Below are 13,798 nucleotides of genomic sequence, written 5' to 3'. Positions count from 1 at the left end.
CAGCTGCTGCAGAAGGGCAGACGGGATGAGGGGTCTTTGCTCAAAGCAAGACTATACAGGTGATGTGGTTCCTACAAAGGCAGCAGCTGGCACCCAGTCAAGGGGGAACAGGAGGGCCACTCTGGAGGATGGAAGCCTTGACGGCTGGGGAGGGGGCCCAGAGACATGGGTTGGGTCCTTTGGAATGTCACACCCGGCATCCAAAGGGTCAGCCTGGTGCAGAGAAGCCCCTGTGCGGCACAAGACCCCTCCGCTGCTGCTGGGGGAGTTCACACTTATGGAAGAGTCAATTCAGCAAACAACTGGCTGCTAATTTTACCAAAATTCAGGATGTGAGACACAGCATCACATCCTAGGTGTGATTCTGCTAGGTGCTCACACATGAGTGTATGCACATGCACACACATACATGCACACACAAGTATTCCATAGTGAGGGAGGGGTTTTGTGAACCCCTGCTTGCTCTGATTATGTGTGAAGCATGCCTAATTTTAAAAATTCTGTTCTCTACTTCTATTCTATTGGTTAAAAAAAGCAGCACTGGCCATCTCATGACCCCATGATGGCTGTGACCTCCAGTTTGCAAACCCTGTCCCCCAAAGTTTTGTATCTGTGATGACGAGAAAAGGACAAGAAAATGTAAAGCAGCAGAGAAGATGGGAGTAAAAAGCAAGAATATTTCAAATGTCCAGCCGGAGATGACTACTTAAACCGAGCTCTATTCAAGCAGAGGAATACTCTATAGCAGTTTCAAAACCGAAACCAAACCAAACGGACCTCAGTGACATACATCTTCACAAATAAGTAAATCCCAGGAACATAATGCTGATTAACAAAAAAACAAAGTGCAGGAAAACATATATGATACAAGGCCACTTACAAACCTAGCCTCAGTAATACACTTGTGGAAAAACCACAGTGAAAGGCCAAGGGAGGAACCCCGGGGGGCACCAGGGACGCTGGATGGTGGAGCCTGGGTCGCTGAATCAGTGTGTGGACCAGAATCCCATACCCCTCACTTGCCAGTGGATAGCATCAGGCTCTGACATCACCTACAAGGAAACCTTTGTGGCGTGAAGCCAGTGGCACTTCAAGGTCTGTTATAGCAGTGAGCCCACCCTAATTCTTTATATGTGTCCAGGGAATTTGTAATTTCCTCAATTCTGTCTTATTCCAGCAAAAATTTGAAGCCCTTGGATGGACCAGGGTCAAAAGCCCTTGGATGGACCAGTGTTACAGCTCAGTTTTATTCAGAAAGTAAAGAAAAATACATCTTCAAAGCGTGAGGGCATGCAACCCAAAAGACGAGAAGAGAAGAGAGGCCCCCGGCCCAATTTTGGCTCTTCTTTTTATATGTTTTTTCCTCCTCCCCCTGGGCCTGCCCTATGTAAACTGGGCTAGCCAGAAGTGCCGTTTGTTTTACCTGAGGTCTTCACTCTGGTCCTCGGACCTTCCTTTGTTCTATTTTCATGGGCTTTTCCCTTCCTTGTCTTTTTGCTACCGCCATTCTGGACTCCTTTTTCCTATTCTAACTACCTAACGTATATAAGCACACAAATGTACCTGTGACTGGAATTGCAATCTCATTAAACTGTGTATGTTAAGTTGCTTCAGTTGTGTCCAACTCTTTGCGACCCTATGGATTGTAGCCCACCAGGCTCCTCTGTCCAGGGATTCTCCAGGCAAGAATACTGGAGTGGGTTGCTGTGCCTTCCTCCAGGGGATCTCTCCGATCCAGGGATCAAACCTGCGTCTTTTACGTTTCCTGCACTGGCAGGTGGGTTCTTTACCACTAGCACCACCTGGGAAGACCTCTCAGTAAACTACTACTTTTCGTATGGAACAGTGACTAATATTTTCTATTCTTTTCCATTAAAAAAAAAAAGCTGGTCACAGCCCACGTTTCCACAATCTAATCTGTGGTTTGAAACTGCTGCTCTGAGACCCATGAGCCCTCTTGCCTCAGGGCCTTTGCTCACGAAGTTCTCAGTATGGGACGGCCCCCCTGTTCTCAGCTGGTCACCGAGCTCTTATCCCAGAAGATACTTTCCCTATCGAGCCTATGTACTCCTGCACTTCCCCTTCATGGTACCCGATCTTCCCCTCCGTGGCTCTTGTTCCTCCCCTTGTGTGACACTGTGTTGTCCATCTTGGTCTCGTCTGCTGGACTGAAAGCTCCAGAGGCTGTAGACTGCTCTACTTCCTGGGCTGGCGGGTGGACGGAGTAACCACCATCTACAATGGGCCAAACCCTGAGGCATCACCAACCTCAAAGCAGTCTCATTAAATGACTTATTCTTTTTTTTTTTTTTAAATAAGAAATAGGAATGAAAACATAATCTGCAAAATTTAGGGGATTTTTTCAATTTAGAGGCATGATCCTCAAAGGGCTTTATTGCATTACTTTATATGACAAATATTTTTTGAATGCCTGATACATGCTGGCACTATTCTATGTGCTAACAAGTAAAATTGGAACAATGTACTAATATTTTCTATTCTATTCTTCCATGGGCCTTGAGCTTCCTGTCCCTTAATCTTGTTGTTGTGACAACCCAGTAAGACAGTCACTTTACCAGACAAGGAAACCAAGTGCAGAGAGGTGGAACCCTTGTGAGTAGACAGGTACTCCCATTCCACAGATCAAGAAAACGGGGCCCAGGAACGAGCTGGGCAGTGGAGGGATCAGCACTCCGTTCCAGGCCAACTGACTCCATAGCCTAAGCTCTTGTCCCGAAGAGTGGACACTTGGGCCAGGAACCGTGGTCAGAGGCTGCAGGGGACAGTGACCAGAAGATGAGAAAGGCAGCTGACACCCATCTCAAGAGCCCCACCACAGGCCAGGTACTCATTCATCAGCCTGACAAGGCAGGTACAGCTATCCCCCTTTTCCAGATGACGAAACCTAGACACAGAAGGCGAGGCAACCTGCTCAGATCCCGAGATGCCTTCTCGCTGCACCCACAGCCCCTCACTGTACTGACCTGATCCCCTAAGCTCTCCATCAAACACTGGAGCGACCAACCTGCATTTCGGGGGAGCGGTTCACGGGGATGAAGACTGCGGGCTTCGATGGGGGCCTGACCAGGGCAGAGGCTGCCGTGGGAGTAGCTGCTGGAGGGGCAGGAGTCTCAGCTGGGCCGCTGGGTGCTGGGTTCTGGCCCCTGGCCCCAGATGGAGCTGGTGGCACGTGTGCTGGGGCCGACCCTGCACTGGCCTCTGACCGATTGTCTGTTGGGGCCTCCTCGGGTTCAGAGTCCACTGAGGATTCAGACTCCTCTTCTGCCTCCTGGCGGCGGCGCTTCCGGTGGGCTCCACTGAGGCTGCTGATCTTCTCTGAACCCTGGGCTGCCACATCATCTGGTTTCCTGCAGGGAAGGCACAAAATCAGGCTCTAGGATGGGCCAGCCAACCTGAGGCAGCTCTGAGTTGCTGAAGGCTCATCAGAGGCAGGACTCAGGAGCCACGCCCCTTCCTGCCTCAAGGCCTTTGCACCCGCTGTCCATGGTCCCTGCAGGCAGCTTCTCCCTCACTTGACTCAAAGGTCGCCTCTCAGGAAGACTTCCCCTGACTGCAGCCTCAATCACCTCTCCCACTGCCTCCATCCTCTTCGCCCTGTTCTTTGCTACTGAGCAAAAAGCTCTTTCTACTATTTATCTAACTACTGCCCATCTCCCCACTATCAGAACGTAAGCTCCTTATGGGAAGAAACTTTATTTTTGTGCACTGCTCTATTTCTAGGGCCCAGAGGAGAGCCTGAGATGCAGTTTGCATTCAACAAGCAGTCATTAAATGTGCCACAAGTCTTATGGTACGGTACTGGAAATGAACACAGTGGGCCAAGTGTGAGAGAGCAGGGAGCAGGGGCCTGAGCTGAGGGAACACATGGGCCCCACCTAAGGCAAGCTGCCCTGTGGGAATGCCAGCTGGTGTGGCCACATCCTTCAACGGGTCAAGACTAGGGCAGGAAGGGGAACCAAGGATTTTAACATGAAATCTCCTAATTCTTAAATATTGACTGTGGAAGTATCTGTCTTCCCCAAATTCGTGGCCACCCAGATACTCAAAATGTGATCTTATGTGCAAACGGGGTGTTTGCAGATGTCATGAAGATGAGGTCAAACTGAGTTAGGGTGGGCCCTAAATCCAGTGCCTGGTGTCCTTATAAGAAGAGAAAACTGGGACCCAGACCCAGACAGAAGAAAGCCATGGAAGACTCAGAGAGACACACGGAGGACACTGCAGTGGCACACAGACTGGGGTGACATGGGCTGCGGAGCACCCAGGACTGCTGGCACCACCAGGAGCTGGGGGACAGAATGGAACAGATTCTCCGGCCTCTGGCAGGAAACAACCCCACTGACACTTTGACTTTGGACTTCTGGCCGTCAGAGCCACGAGAATAAATTCCTCTTGTGTTAAGGTACCTGGTTTGTGGTGCCTGGTTACTAAAGCTCTAGAAGACCCACACGTGGGCAAAAGATACCAGCATATTAAGCAGCATGTGAGGTCTCTACCCATTGGACGTATTTTAGCACACGGGTCATTACAAATGTATTTTCTCATAACCCCAGAAGACCCCATGACTCCCAAGACATTCCCCCGCCCTGGGAGCCCTGGAGGGAGGAACGGGCTTCCGAGAGGAACCTGGTGACTTACTCTTTGGTGTGGTACATGCGTTCTCCAGTGCCCAGCTTGGACGTGGTGTAGAAGAGTCTCATCTCAGCTTCTGAAACCTGGACTTCACTCAATTTCTGTAGCATCTCAGCTCGCTGGGGAAGGAAACGAGTGTGTTATACATTTGGCATCATGAGCCTCTTTAGAAGGGAAGTTGAGACTCTAAATAAATTTACAGCATCTCTAACACCCACAGTCTTTTTTAAACCAAAGGCTGAACTTCAATTGCCTGGCATCACAGTGTTCTTAACATTGACAGACATGTGAGCTTGGGCTTCTCGTCCCCTTACAGAGTCTGTGGTTGGATAAACAAGGTTCTCTTTGCCCCATGGTTTGTCATGAGAGATTATCGACTAGCCAGATGCCCATCAAAGGGAGATGGAATAAATAAAATAGGGCCCATCTGTATAATGTAAGACTCCCCGGCAGTTACTACAAGGGAGGAATAGCTCTTTGTGTGATGGCAAGTAGTCCCCACGCTATCTGGAATAAAGCAGTGAAAGATGGGCCCAGTTGGCTTCCTTCCTCTGGGTGAACGAGTCACGAGTATTTGTTTCACTATTCTTGAAATTATACAGATACTTTAATATGTGCTCATATTTGTGTATATATGTACACACACATATATACACGCGTGCACAAATTTCCTAATTGAGAAAAGAAAAAACAACATACAAAACAGCAAGCAAAGATGCTCGCAGGATGAAAAACAGCACACACTCACAGGCCAGTGAGTCCTCCCCTGGATGAAGAGCTCCAGGGACTGATGGCAGAGCTGCTAATGGCAGAGCTGCTAATGGCAGGCCTGTGTGTCCCCTGGTGGTCACGGCACCCTGTGTGGTCACCCTGTCAGAAAGACTAAGGAGGGATGGGAGAGAGGCTCAGGAGGGAGGGGATATATGTATACTTATAACTGATTCACGCTGTTATACAGCAGAAACTAACACAGCATTAGAAAGCAATTATACTCCAATTTCAAAAGACTGTCAGGAGGCAGTCTCCTGAAGCCTTTAGATCAAGTTTCTTGGTCTCCACACACTAGCATTTAGAGTCAGATAATTTTTTGATGTTCTGGGCACTGCAGGCTATTTAATAGCATCCCAGGCCTCTACCCTGCAAAATGCTAGTACCATCCTCCAAATCGTTACAACTCCAAAAGTCTCCAGACTTGGCCAAATGGTCTCAGTGGGGGCAAAACTGTCTCTGTTGAGTCACTGCCCCGGACCCGAATACCAATTTATAGGAAACTGGACAGTGGAAGAATACTTTTTAAATTACAGAGATTAAAAAAATTTAATCCAGACCATGGGAAAGTCTTTGAGACAAACAAACCAATCTCTGCAACAAATGATAAGGGGGAAAGACAAGAGATGGGGTGGACAGCGCAATGAAATGGTGCAAAGTTTGACTATTTACTGGCTATTTGATGGTGTTTTGAAAAAATCTGGACGTGTTAAAGGCACTGCAGTTATTGGAAATGGTCTTTTATTTTAGAGATGCAAACTGAAATATTCAGGGATACAATGCTACATAATGGGTTGAATGGTGGCCCTTCAAAAACATACATCCATGTCCCAGTGCATGCTAAGTTGCTTCATTCATGTCCTACTCTTTGCGATCCCATGGACTGAAGCCTGCTAGGTTCTTCTGTCCGTGGAGATTCTCCAGGCAAGAATACTGGAGTGGGTTGCCATGCACTGCTCCAGGGGATCTTCTGAACTCAGAGATCACACGCAAGTCTCTTATGTTTCCTGCACTGGCAGGCGTGTTCTTTACCACTAGCGCCACCTGGGAAGCCCGTGTCCCAGGATGGGATCTTATTCAAGTTAAGGGTAATTAAGGATCTCAAGATGAGACACTGGATTAACCAGGTGAGTCCTAAATTCAAAGACAAGTGTCCTTATCAGAGATACACAGAGGAGAGACACACAGGGGAGCAGCCCATGTGAAGATGCAGGCAGAGAATGCAGTGATGTGGCCACAAGCCAAGGAAACCTGGAGCCACCAGGGTTTGGAAGAAGCCAGGTACTGCCCTCCCCTGGAACCTTCAGAAGGAGCACAGCCCTGCCCACCCTTTGATTTCAGACTTCTGGCTTCCAGATCAGCAAGAGAACCCATTTCTGTTGTTTAAGATACCCAGCTGGTGGTCATTTGTCAGGATAGCCAAAGAAACAGTACAGACTGAGGCTGCCTGGGCTCTGATCTATGGGGTAGGAAACTGACTGGCCGTGGAGATGATTGAGGTTGACCATGGGCTCGACAACTGTTGAAGTTGGTGACTGGTAGGTACATGGGAGCTCGTGACCCTAATGTCTCTACTTTTATATATGCTAGAATTTCTCAACATAAAATATTCTCCTTAAAAAAATATTAAGTAAAAAAGGTCAAAACTCTCTAGGATAAAGTTTAAAAAATAAACAAAATGAATGTGGGGTGGAGAATAAACAGTGAGCACGTTGATCGACTGACTCCTGGTTCAACAAACACGGTCTCTACAAACCTGAACCCATTCCAGACCGACAGACACCCCAGAAGCATGTCCTCCTTCGAGGGCTGGAAGGTTCTGATTCTGCGTGTCCCACAAGGGGCATTAGTTATATGTGGCTATTTGCATTTAAATTAAAACCAAATCACATTAAAAATTCAATTCCTCTGCAACTTCCCTGGTGGTCCAGTGGCTGGACATGCTCCCAATGCAGGGGGCCTGGGTTCGATCCCTGGTCAGGGAACTAGATCCCACATGCTGCAACTAAAGATCCCGCATTCTGCAACTAAGACTGGGTGCGGCCAAATAAATACATTAAAAAAAAAAAATCAATCTCTCAGTCTGACTGGCCACATCTCAAGTACTCAACAGCCACACATGGCTGGTGACCACCATATTGGATACTGCAGACAAAGAACTTGTCCTTCATTCCAGAAAGTTCTATCTGATGGTCCTATTGAAGAGATCATGTCAGGGGACACAGACCCCTTCCATCCCCATCCCTTGCCAGTCTGGAGGGCTGAGTACAGACGCAGAATGCATACCTGGCTCTTCTTCTCCTTCTGGTCTAAGATTCTCTGCAGCATTTTCCGTTCTTTCTTGGTCAGCGGCTTCTTCTCCTTCTTGGACAGGGGAGGGGCTTTGGTCTTTTTCTTCTTCTTCCCGGGAAGGACAAGAGCGTTGCTTGCATCGACTCCTTTCAACGTGTCCTTATCTGAAAAGATATGCTCGCCTGACCCACAGCCCTGGGGCTAGAGAGCGAGGATGCCTAGGGTCTCAAGACGCTATCTTAATGCTGTTTTCCTCCGGGGGGGCCCTTCTGCCCTCTGTGCGAGCCATCCAAGCACCTGCACAGGAACGGGGATGTAGGGCCGCCGCACCTTCACCACACTGTCCATCCAGCACCTGCCACAGGTCAGCCTCCGCCATGAGTCGGGTACCTCCACCCTTGTGTTTTGGGAAGACAGAAGGAGGTAGAGCAAGGAGGGAATAAACTACACCAGTGCGTTCCTCCCGTAGGGTCCTGCTTTCAGAGAGTCTGTGAGATCAAAACCACTTTTACAATAACTCTAAAAGATACTCTCTTCTGGGTGTACAGTGAACTAAGTACTGAGCTTGTGTTATATTTATTTTTAAATGTCGGCGTTTTTGGGAATTCCCTGGTGGCCCAGTGGTTAAGACACCATGCTTTCACCGCAAGGGGTGCAAATCCATTCTTGGTTGAGGAACTAAAACCCCCCTCACAACTAAGCTCGCGTGCTACAGCTGCTGAGCCCATGTGCCGCAACAAGAGAGCCCCTGTGCTACAGTAAAGATCCACTGAAGCCAAAAATCAGTCAAAAACAAAAAAAACCCCAAACCCTTACATCTCTGTTTTAATTTCTACTATGATAAATTTCGATAGAACTCACACTAACAAAAGCACTTTGGGGTCTTCAATGTTTAAGAATGTTAAAAAAATGTCCTTAGAGGAAAACATTTGAGAACCAATGTGCCATAGGAAGGAAAAAGGGGGGACATGCTAAAAATAAAAATAAGAAAGAGGGTAACAACATTGGATCAGTGATCAGAGAAGGCTCTTTGCAGAAGGCAAGCTGCTTTATAATCTTATAAGGTCCCTCTGGCCCCTAAAAGTCTCAAGGATAAATGGAGATGTCTTGTTCTAGGGTGAGAAACTTTTCCCAAATCTTTGGGTCTAAAAGACCTCAGGCTCCTCTGCATTCACTTCACTGTCAGTCTATCTCACCTCCTGAGCTGTCACTGCTGTTAGAATGAACAGTGCCCATCACAGGACAAGTCAGTAAAGACACAGCCTGTCTTTACTTTTCAAAGCATTCTCAGTTACAAACATATTCTCCCAAACTACCACCCCCATGAACAAGTATGTAACTGCTGGATCCATGTGACAGCTGAGAAAATTAAGGCATGGAGATATCAGGTGAGTTACTTCAACTCCCAGCCAATCCCTGCAACTTCTGAGGAGGGAATTCAGATTCCAGATTCCCACCTTGACAATCTTTCCCATAACTTCACTTCCTTCAGGGTCCAAGAGGAGAGTGTGGAAGAGGAGGCTGGTTAGTGGGTGAAGTGAAGTAGGCTTCCCCATCGGGCCTGGTTCTCTCTCCCTCCACCTCCAGAATCTAGGCTCACTCTTCCCTCATGCCTAAATCAGCTTGAGCTTCAGGGATCCTATACAAGCAGCCGGATGAGTTTAACTTTGGAGTGTGTTCAATTTCAAGGGCCAGCAAGACAACTGAACTCACTCAATAACTTCATCCTCAACTCTCCTGCGAAACTGGACCCATCAAGGCCACTGATGGCCTCCCTGGTGTTACATCCAGGGGTCTTTCTCTCCCTCCCTGACCCCACAGCAACATGACACAAATGGTGGGTCTTCTTCATGGTCCCTGGACAACCACACTCCCAAGGGGCTCCTCCCACCTCACTGGGCTAAACTCACTGCTCAGTGAGAGCTGGTCCAGTCTTCAGACTTAAATAAATATCATCTATACACAGTGATGATTCCAAACTGCTATCTCCCCTGGACTTGCCTCTAAGCATCTGAGTCAACAGCTGCCTGACTATCCCTCTACTTGGATATATAACAGGGCCCCCAAAACACACATATCCAAAACCAAGCTCCTGGCCTCTTCCCAAGCTGGCCCCTCCCCGCCTTCTCCAGCTGCCAGCCACTGGACCCCACACCTGGGATTCATTCTTGACATCTCCTTTGTTCTTGTGCACAGTCAGCCAGCAAATCCTATTAGCTCCATCTTCCAAATACATCTTGAATTCAACCACCTCTCACACCCTCGGCTGCTGCCGCCCCGGACCAAGCATCAACTTCTGCCCTACTGACTGTACTCGGCAGCCCCCTATCCAATCGCCCTGATTCTTTGCCCTCTACTGCTCTTCCTCAACACAGCACCAGAGTTATGCTGTTAAAACCTAAGCCCATGCCTTGTTCCTCCTCTGCTCTAAACCCTACAGGTTCACTGTCCTCACCATGACCCACCAGGTCCTACCCATCCTGGCCCCACTTAATATTTCATCTCCACTCAGCCATTCTGATGGCCCTCAGGTCTTAAGGATCCAATGCTTTCTCAATGGGGTCTTCCCCCTCTACCGCACGAAACTCTGCAACTCACCAAACACCTCTTGTACTTTATCTGTTTAGTATGAATGTATGCAAAATATTCTATATATTCTGTGTTTTTCTTTACTTGTCTCTTCCCAAAAGCATATAAACTGTGCACGACAGGGATTTTTTTCCGCCTTAATCTCATCTTCTGTTACTCTCCTAGACTGGCACACCAGTCTTCCCTAACAAAACGGAGGGGTCTTAGCAGAAATGTCAAGCAGCCTAGAGCTAAACAGACAGATCTGGGCTGAAAAATACAAACTTAAAAGTCGCTGGTAGGGAGGATATAATTGATGCCATCAAAATGAATGGAATTACCTTATTTTCTTGTCCAAATTCCCCACGTTGCTATACTACGACCACACTGGAAAGAAACTCCAGGTATTGTTCCAAACTCAGTTAAAACGAAAACTGTCACCATTCCCCCTTTCTTTGGATCATCTGAGGTGGGAGGCCTCTCTCCGGGAGCGTTCCGGAGTCGCAGACGCAGGACATAGTCCGGGCGTCCTTCAGCCCCACTAGCCAGCCCTGGCCTCAAGGCCCTGGTTGGTCTCTCACCCGAAACCCAGCCCCTGTCCAGGGCCTTCTTACCCTCCAGTTCCAGCCGCACGGGGGGCGGCTCGGGAGGGCCTTTAGAGGTGCCGGGGGCCGTCTGCTGGCGCCCCTTGATGTTGTACCTCCGGCGCAGCTTCCCCATGGCGCCCGAACTCCTGCTCCTGAAGGTAGGGTAGCAAGACCCGAGCACTTCTAAGCCCAACTCACGTGGGCCCCCACCAAGGTTCAGGACGGAAAACTTCCGGGCTACGCTCTCGCGAGAGCTGGTACTAACAGATCTCCTGCGGGCGGGGCTAGAGGCGGGGTCACCTTAAAAACCAAGGCCGCTGGGGGCGGAGCGAGGCGGGGCCAAGTTAGGGAGGGGCGGGGCCTGAGGTGCCCAAGAGTCTTCTGTTTCAGCCCAGGGCTGTTCGCAGGAATGAAACCACTAAATCTGAATTATCTACTAATATTAATTTGGGAATGAGAGTGTTTTGTCGGCTTTAAAAATATAACCTACTCCTAATACAGTCTTCTTCCCTCTTTTTTTGGCTTATCTGTACTTTCTGATATTCTTACAAGCAACATTATTTGTGTAGTAAAAAAGGCATTAAATATTTTCATTACAAAGACAGAAAAAGTAAAAGAAGGCATCAATTAGACAACTTTGCATTTTCATGACCACATCAAATTTTCTGCATTGCACTCGGAAATATTGTATTTTCTGAATTCTGTAATTATTTTGTGAACAGAACAGCTATACTGTGTCTTCACTAACTCAACATTCAAAAAACTAAGATTATGGCATCCAATCCCATCACTTCATGGCAAATAGATGGGGAAACAGTGGAAACAATGACAGACTTTATTTTCTTGGGCTCCAAAATCACTGCAGATGATGACTGCAGTCACGAAATTAAAAGATGCTTGCTTCTTAGAAGAAAAGTTATGACCAGCCTAGGCAGCATATTAAAAAGCAGAGACATTACTTTGCCGACAGAGGTCCATATAGTCAAAGCTATGGTTTTTCCAGTAGTCATGTATGGATGTGAGAGTTGGACCATAAAGAAAGCTGAGTGTCGAAAGGAGAAGACTCTTGAGAATCCCTTGGACTGCAAGGAGATCAAACCAGTCAATCCTAAAGGAAATCAGTCCTGAATATTCATTGGAAGGACTGATACTGAAGCTCAAGCTCCAATACTTTGGCCACCTGATGCGAAGAATTGACACATTGAAAAAGACCCTGATGCTGAGAAAGATTGAAGACAGGAGGAGAAGGGGATGCCAGAGGATGAGATGGTTGGATGGAATCGCCGACTCAATGGACATGAGTTTGAGCAAGCTTCGGGAATTTGTGATGGACAGAGAGGACTGGCGTGATGCAGTCCATGGGGTCATGAAGAGTCAGACATGACTGAGTGAACTGAACTTGTGTCTCCATTTTTTTTTTTTTTTTTTTAGTCATGATGTTGGCCAGGGATGGAGTCACATCTGAAGCCACGACTGGGGAGAAAATGCTTCCAAGCTTGTGTTGATGTTGGCAAGATTTATTTCCTTGGAGACTGGTGGACTCAGGGTCTCAATTCCTTACTGGTTGTTGACCAGAGGCCACCATTTGTTCCTTGCCACGTGGGCCTCTTTATATAGCAGCTTGTTTGATTAGAACCTGTGTCTCCATTTTTTTCTATTAAAAGCATAAATGGTTAAGGCTAAATAAATTATATCATCAAAAAAAAGTGAAGGCGCTAGAAGTTATTTTAGAATTTTAGAGAGGATAAAGTTATTTTCAAGAATTAAAGTCATTGCCCCAGGAAAAGCATTTGAATAACCCAGAACAGCAGCTGGCTGCCAAGTAGGTAAGTAACAGTTGTCGAAGGTAAGAATGAATGATAACTATGATTAATCTGGACAAGCTCCCTTCTTCTTCAGAAAAGCAAAAACAAATCCCACAAACACACAGGTGGAGCATGAAAGGATTTTGATAGCATATATATGAACATTCTTTTAATTAATTAAAAAGGATTTGGGGGGGAAGTTAAAATGAGCAAATCAAACTTGTATTTTCATGGATTTTATTGCTTAGGATAATAGCAGTCTACAGTTTCTTTAAATGGGCTTATTTAAGTAAATAAAGTTATTATTAGGTAGGTAATAGTACATTCTCTTATATTTTCTTCTAAAATATTATATACCAAAGGATTACATCCAGAAGATATAAAGAACATTCTATAAAGTAAAAGGAAAATACACAACAGCAGGGATCTCATAAATATAATGTTGAACAAAAGAAGCCAACCACAAAAGATCATATTTTATGATCCAATTCACAGAAGTTCAAAAACAGGCAAAATGAATCCCCTAAATTTTGGAGGGGGTGTAGTGAACAGGAGAGGGCAAAGGAAGCCTTTTGGCAAAACTGATAATGTTCCTTTTCTTGACCTGGGTACTGGTCACCTTGTATGTTGTTTAAATTCATAGAGAAGCACCTATGACTGAGTATTTTCTGCTTGTATGCCACTCAGTTGTGTCTGACTCTTCACCACCCCATGGACTGTAGCCCACTGGACTCCTCTGTCCATGGGATTCTCCAGGCAAGAGTGCTGGAGTGGGTAGCCATTCCCTTCTCCAGGGGATCTTCCCAGCCCAGGGATCAAACCCTAGTTCTCAATTGCAGGCAGATTCTTTACCACCTGAACCACTAGGGTGTCTTGTATACTGTACTTCATTTTAAAAAGTTTACTTTAAATACAATATATTTTTTATGATGATGAAATATACACCAGTGAATATATGAAAACCTCACCAGAAATCTGGAAAAATGTAAGTTCAAAACAAGATACAGGGACTTCCCTGGTGGTCTAGTGGCTAAGACTTCATACCTCCAATGCAAAGGGACCTGGGTTTGATTCCTGGTCAGAGAAATAGATCTCACATGCTGCAAGTCAGAGTTCGCATGCTGC

General features: G+C 46.8%; 1 protein-coding gene across 6 annotated transcripts in view; it reads right to left on the bottom strand.

Annotated features, from left to right (window-relative positions):
* The window catches only part of DHX37 (DEAH-box helicase 37), a 30,887-nt gene extending 19,778 nt beyond the window's left edge, over positions 1 to 11,109 (bottom strand). For all 6 annotated transcript variants that reach the window (XR_015144427.1, XR_015144423.1, XR_015144426.1 and 3 more), the window contains exons 1-4: positions 10,896 to 11,109; positions 7,708 to 7,877; positions 4,660 to 4,772; positions 3,026 to 3,368 (exon numbers count right to left, since the gene is read on the bottom strand). Coding sequence is in view for 1 of the 6 variants with exons in the window: in XM_086347274.1 (XP_086203400.1) it covers positions 3,026 to 3,368; positions 4,660 to 4,772; positions 7,708 to 7,877; positions 10,896 to 11,001 (732 nt within the window). In the remaining 5 variants the exon portion in view is untranslated. The remainder of the gene's footprint in view (positions 1 to 3,025; positions 3,369 to 4,659; positions 4,773 to 7,707; positions 7,878 to 10,895) is intronic.
* Between the last annotated feature and the right edge of the window lie 2,689 nt (positions 11,110 to 13,798).

This window comes from Bos grunniens, chromosome 17 (assembly GCF_055505025.1).
Source record: "Bos grunniens cultivar Pamir isolate PY7600 chromosome 17, Bosgru_T2T1.0, whole genome shotgun sequence".
NCBI classification, from domain to species: Eukaryota; Metazoa; Chordata; class Mammalia; order Artiodactyla; family Bovidae; genus Bos; species Bos grunniens.
This window is presented reverse-complemented; position numbering and strand designations above follow the sequence as displayed.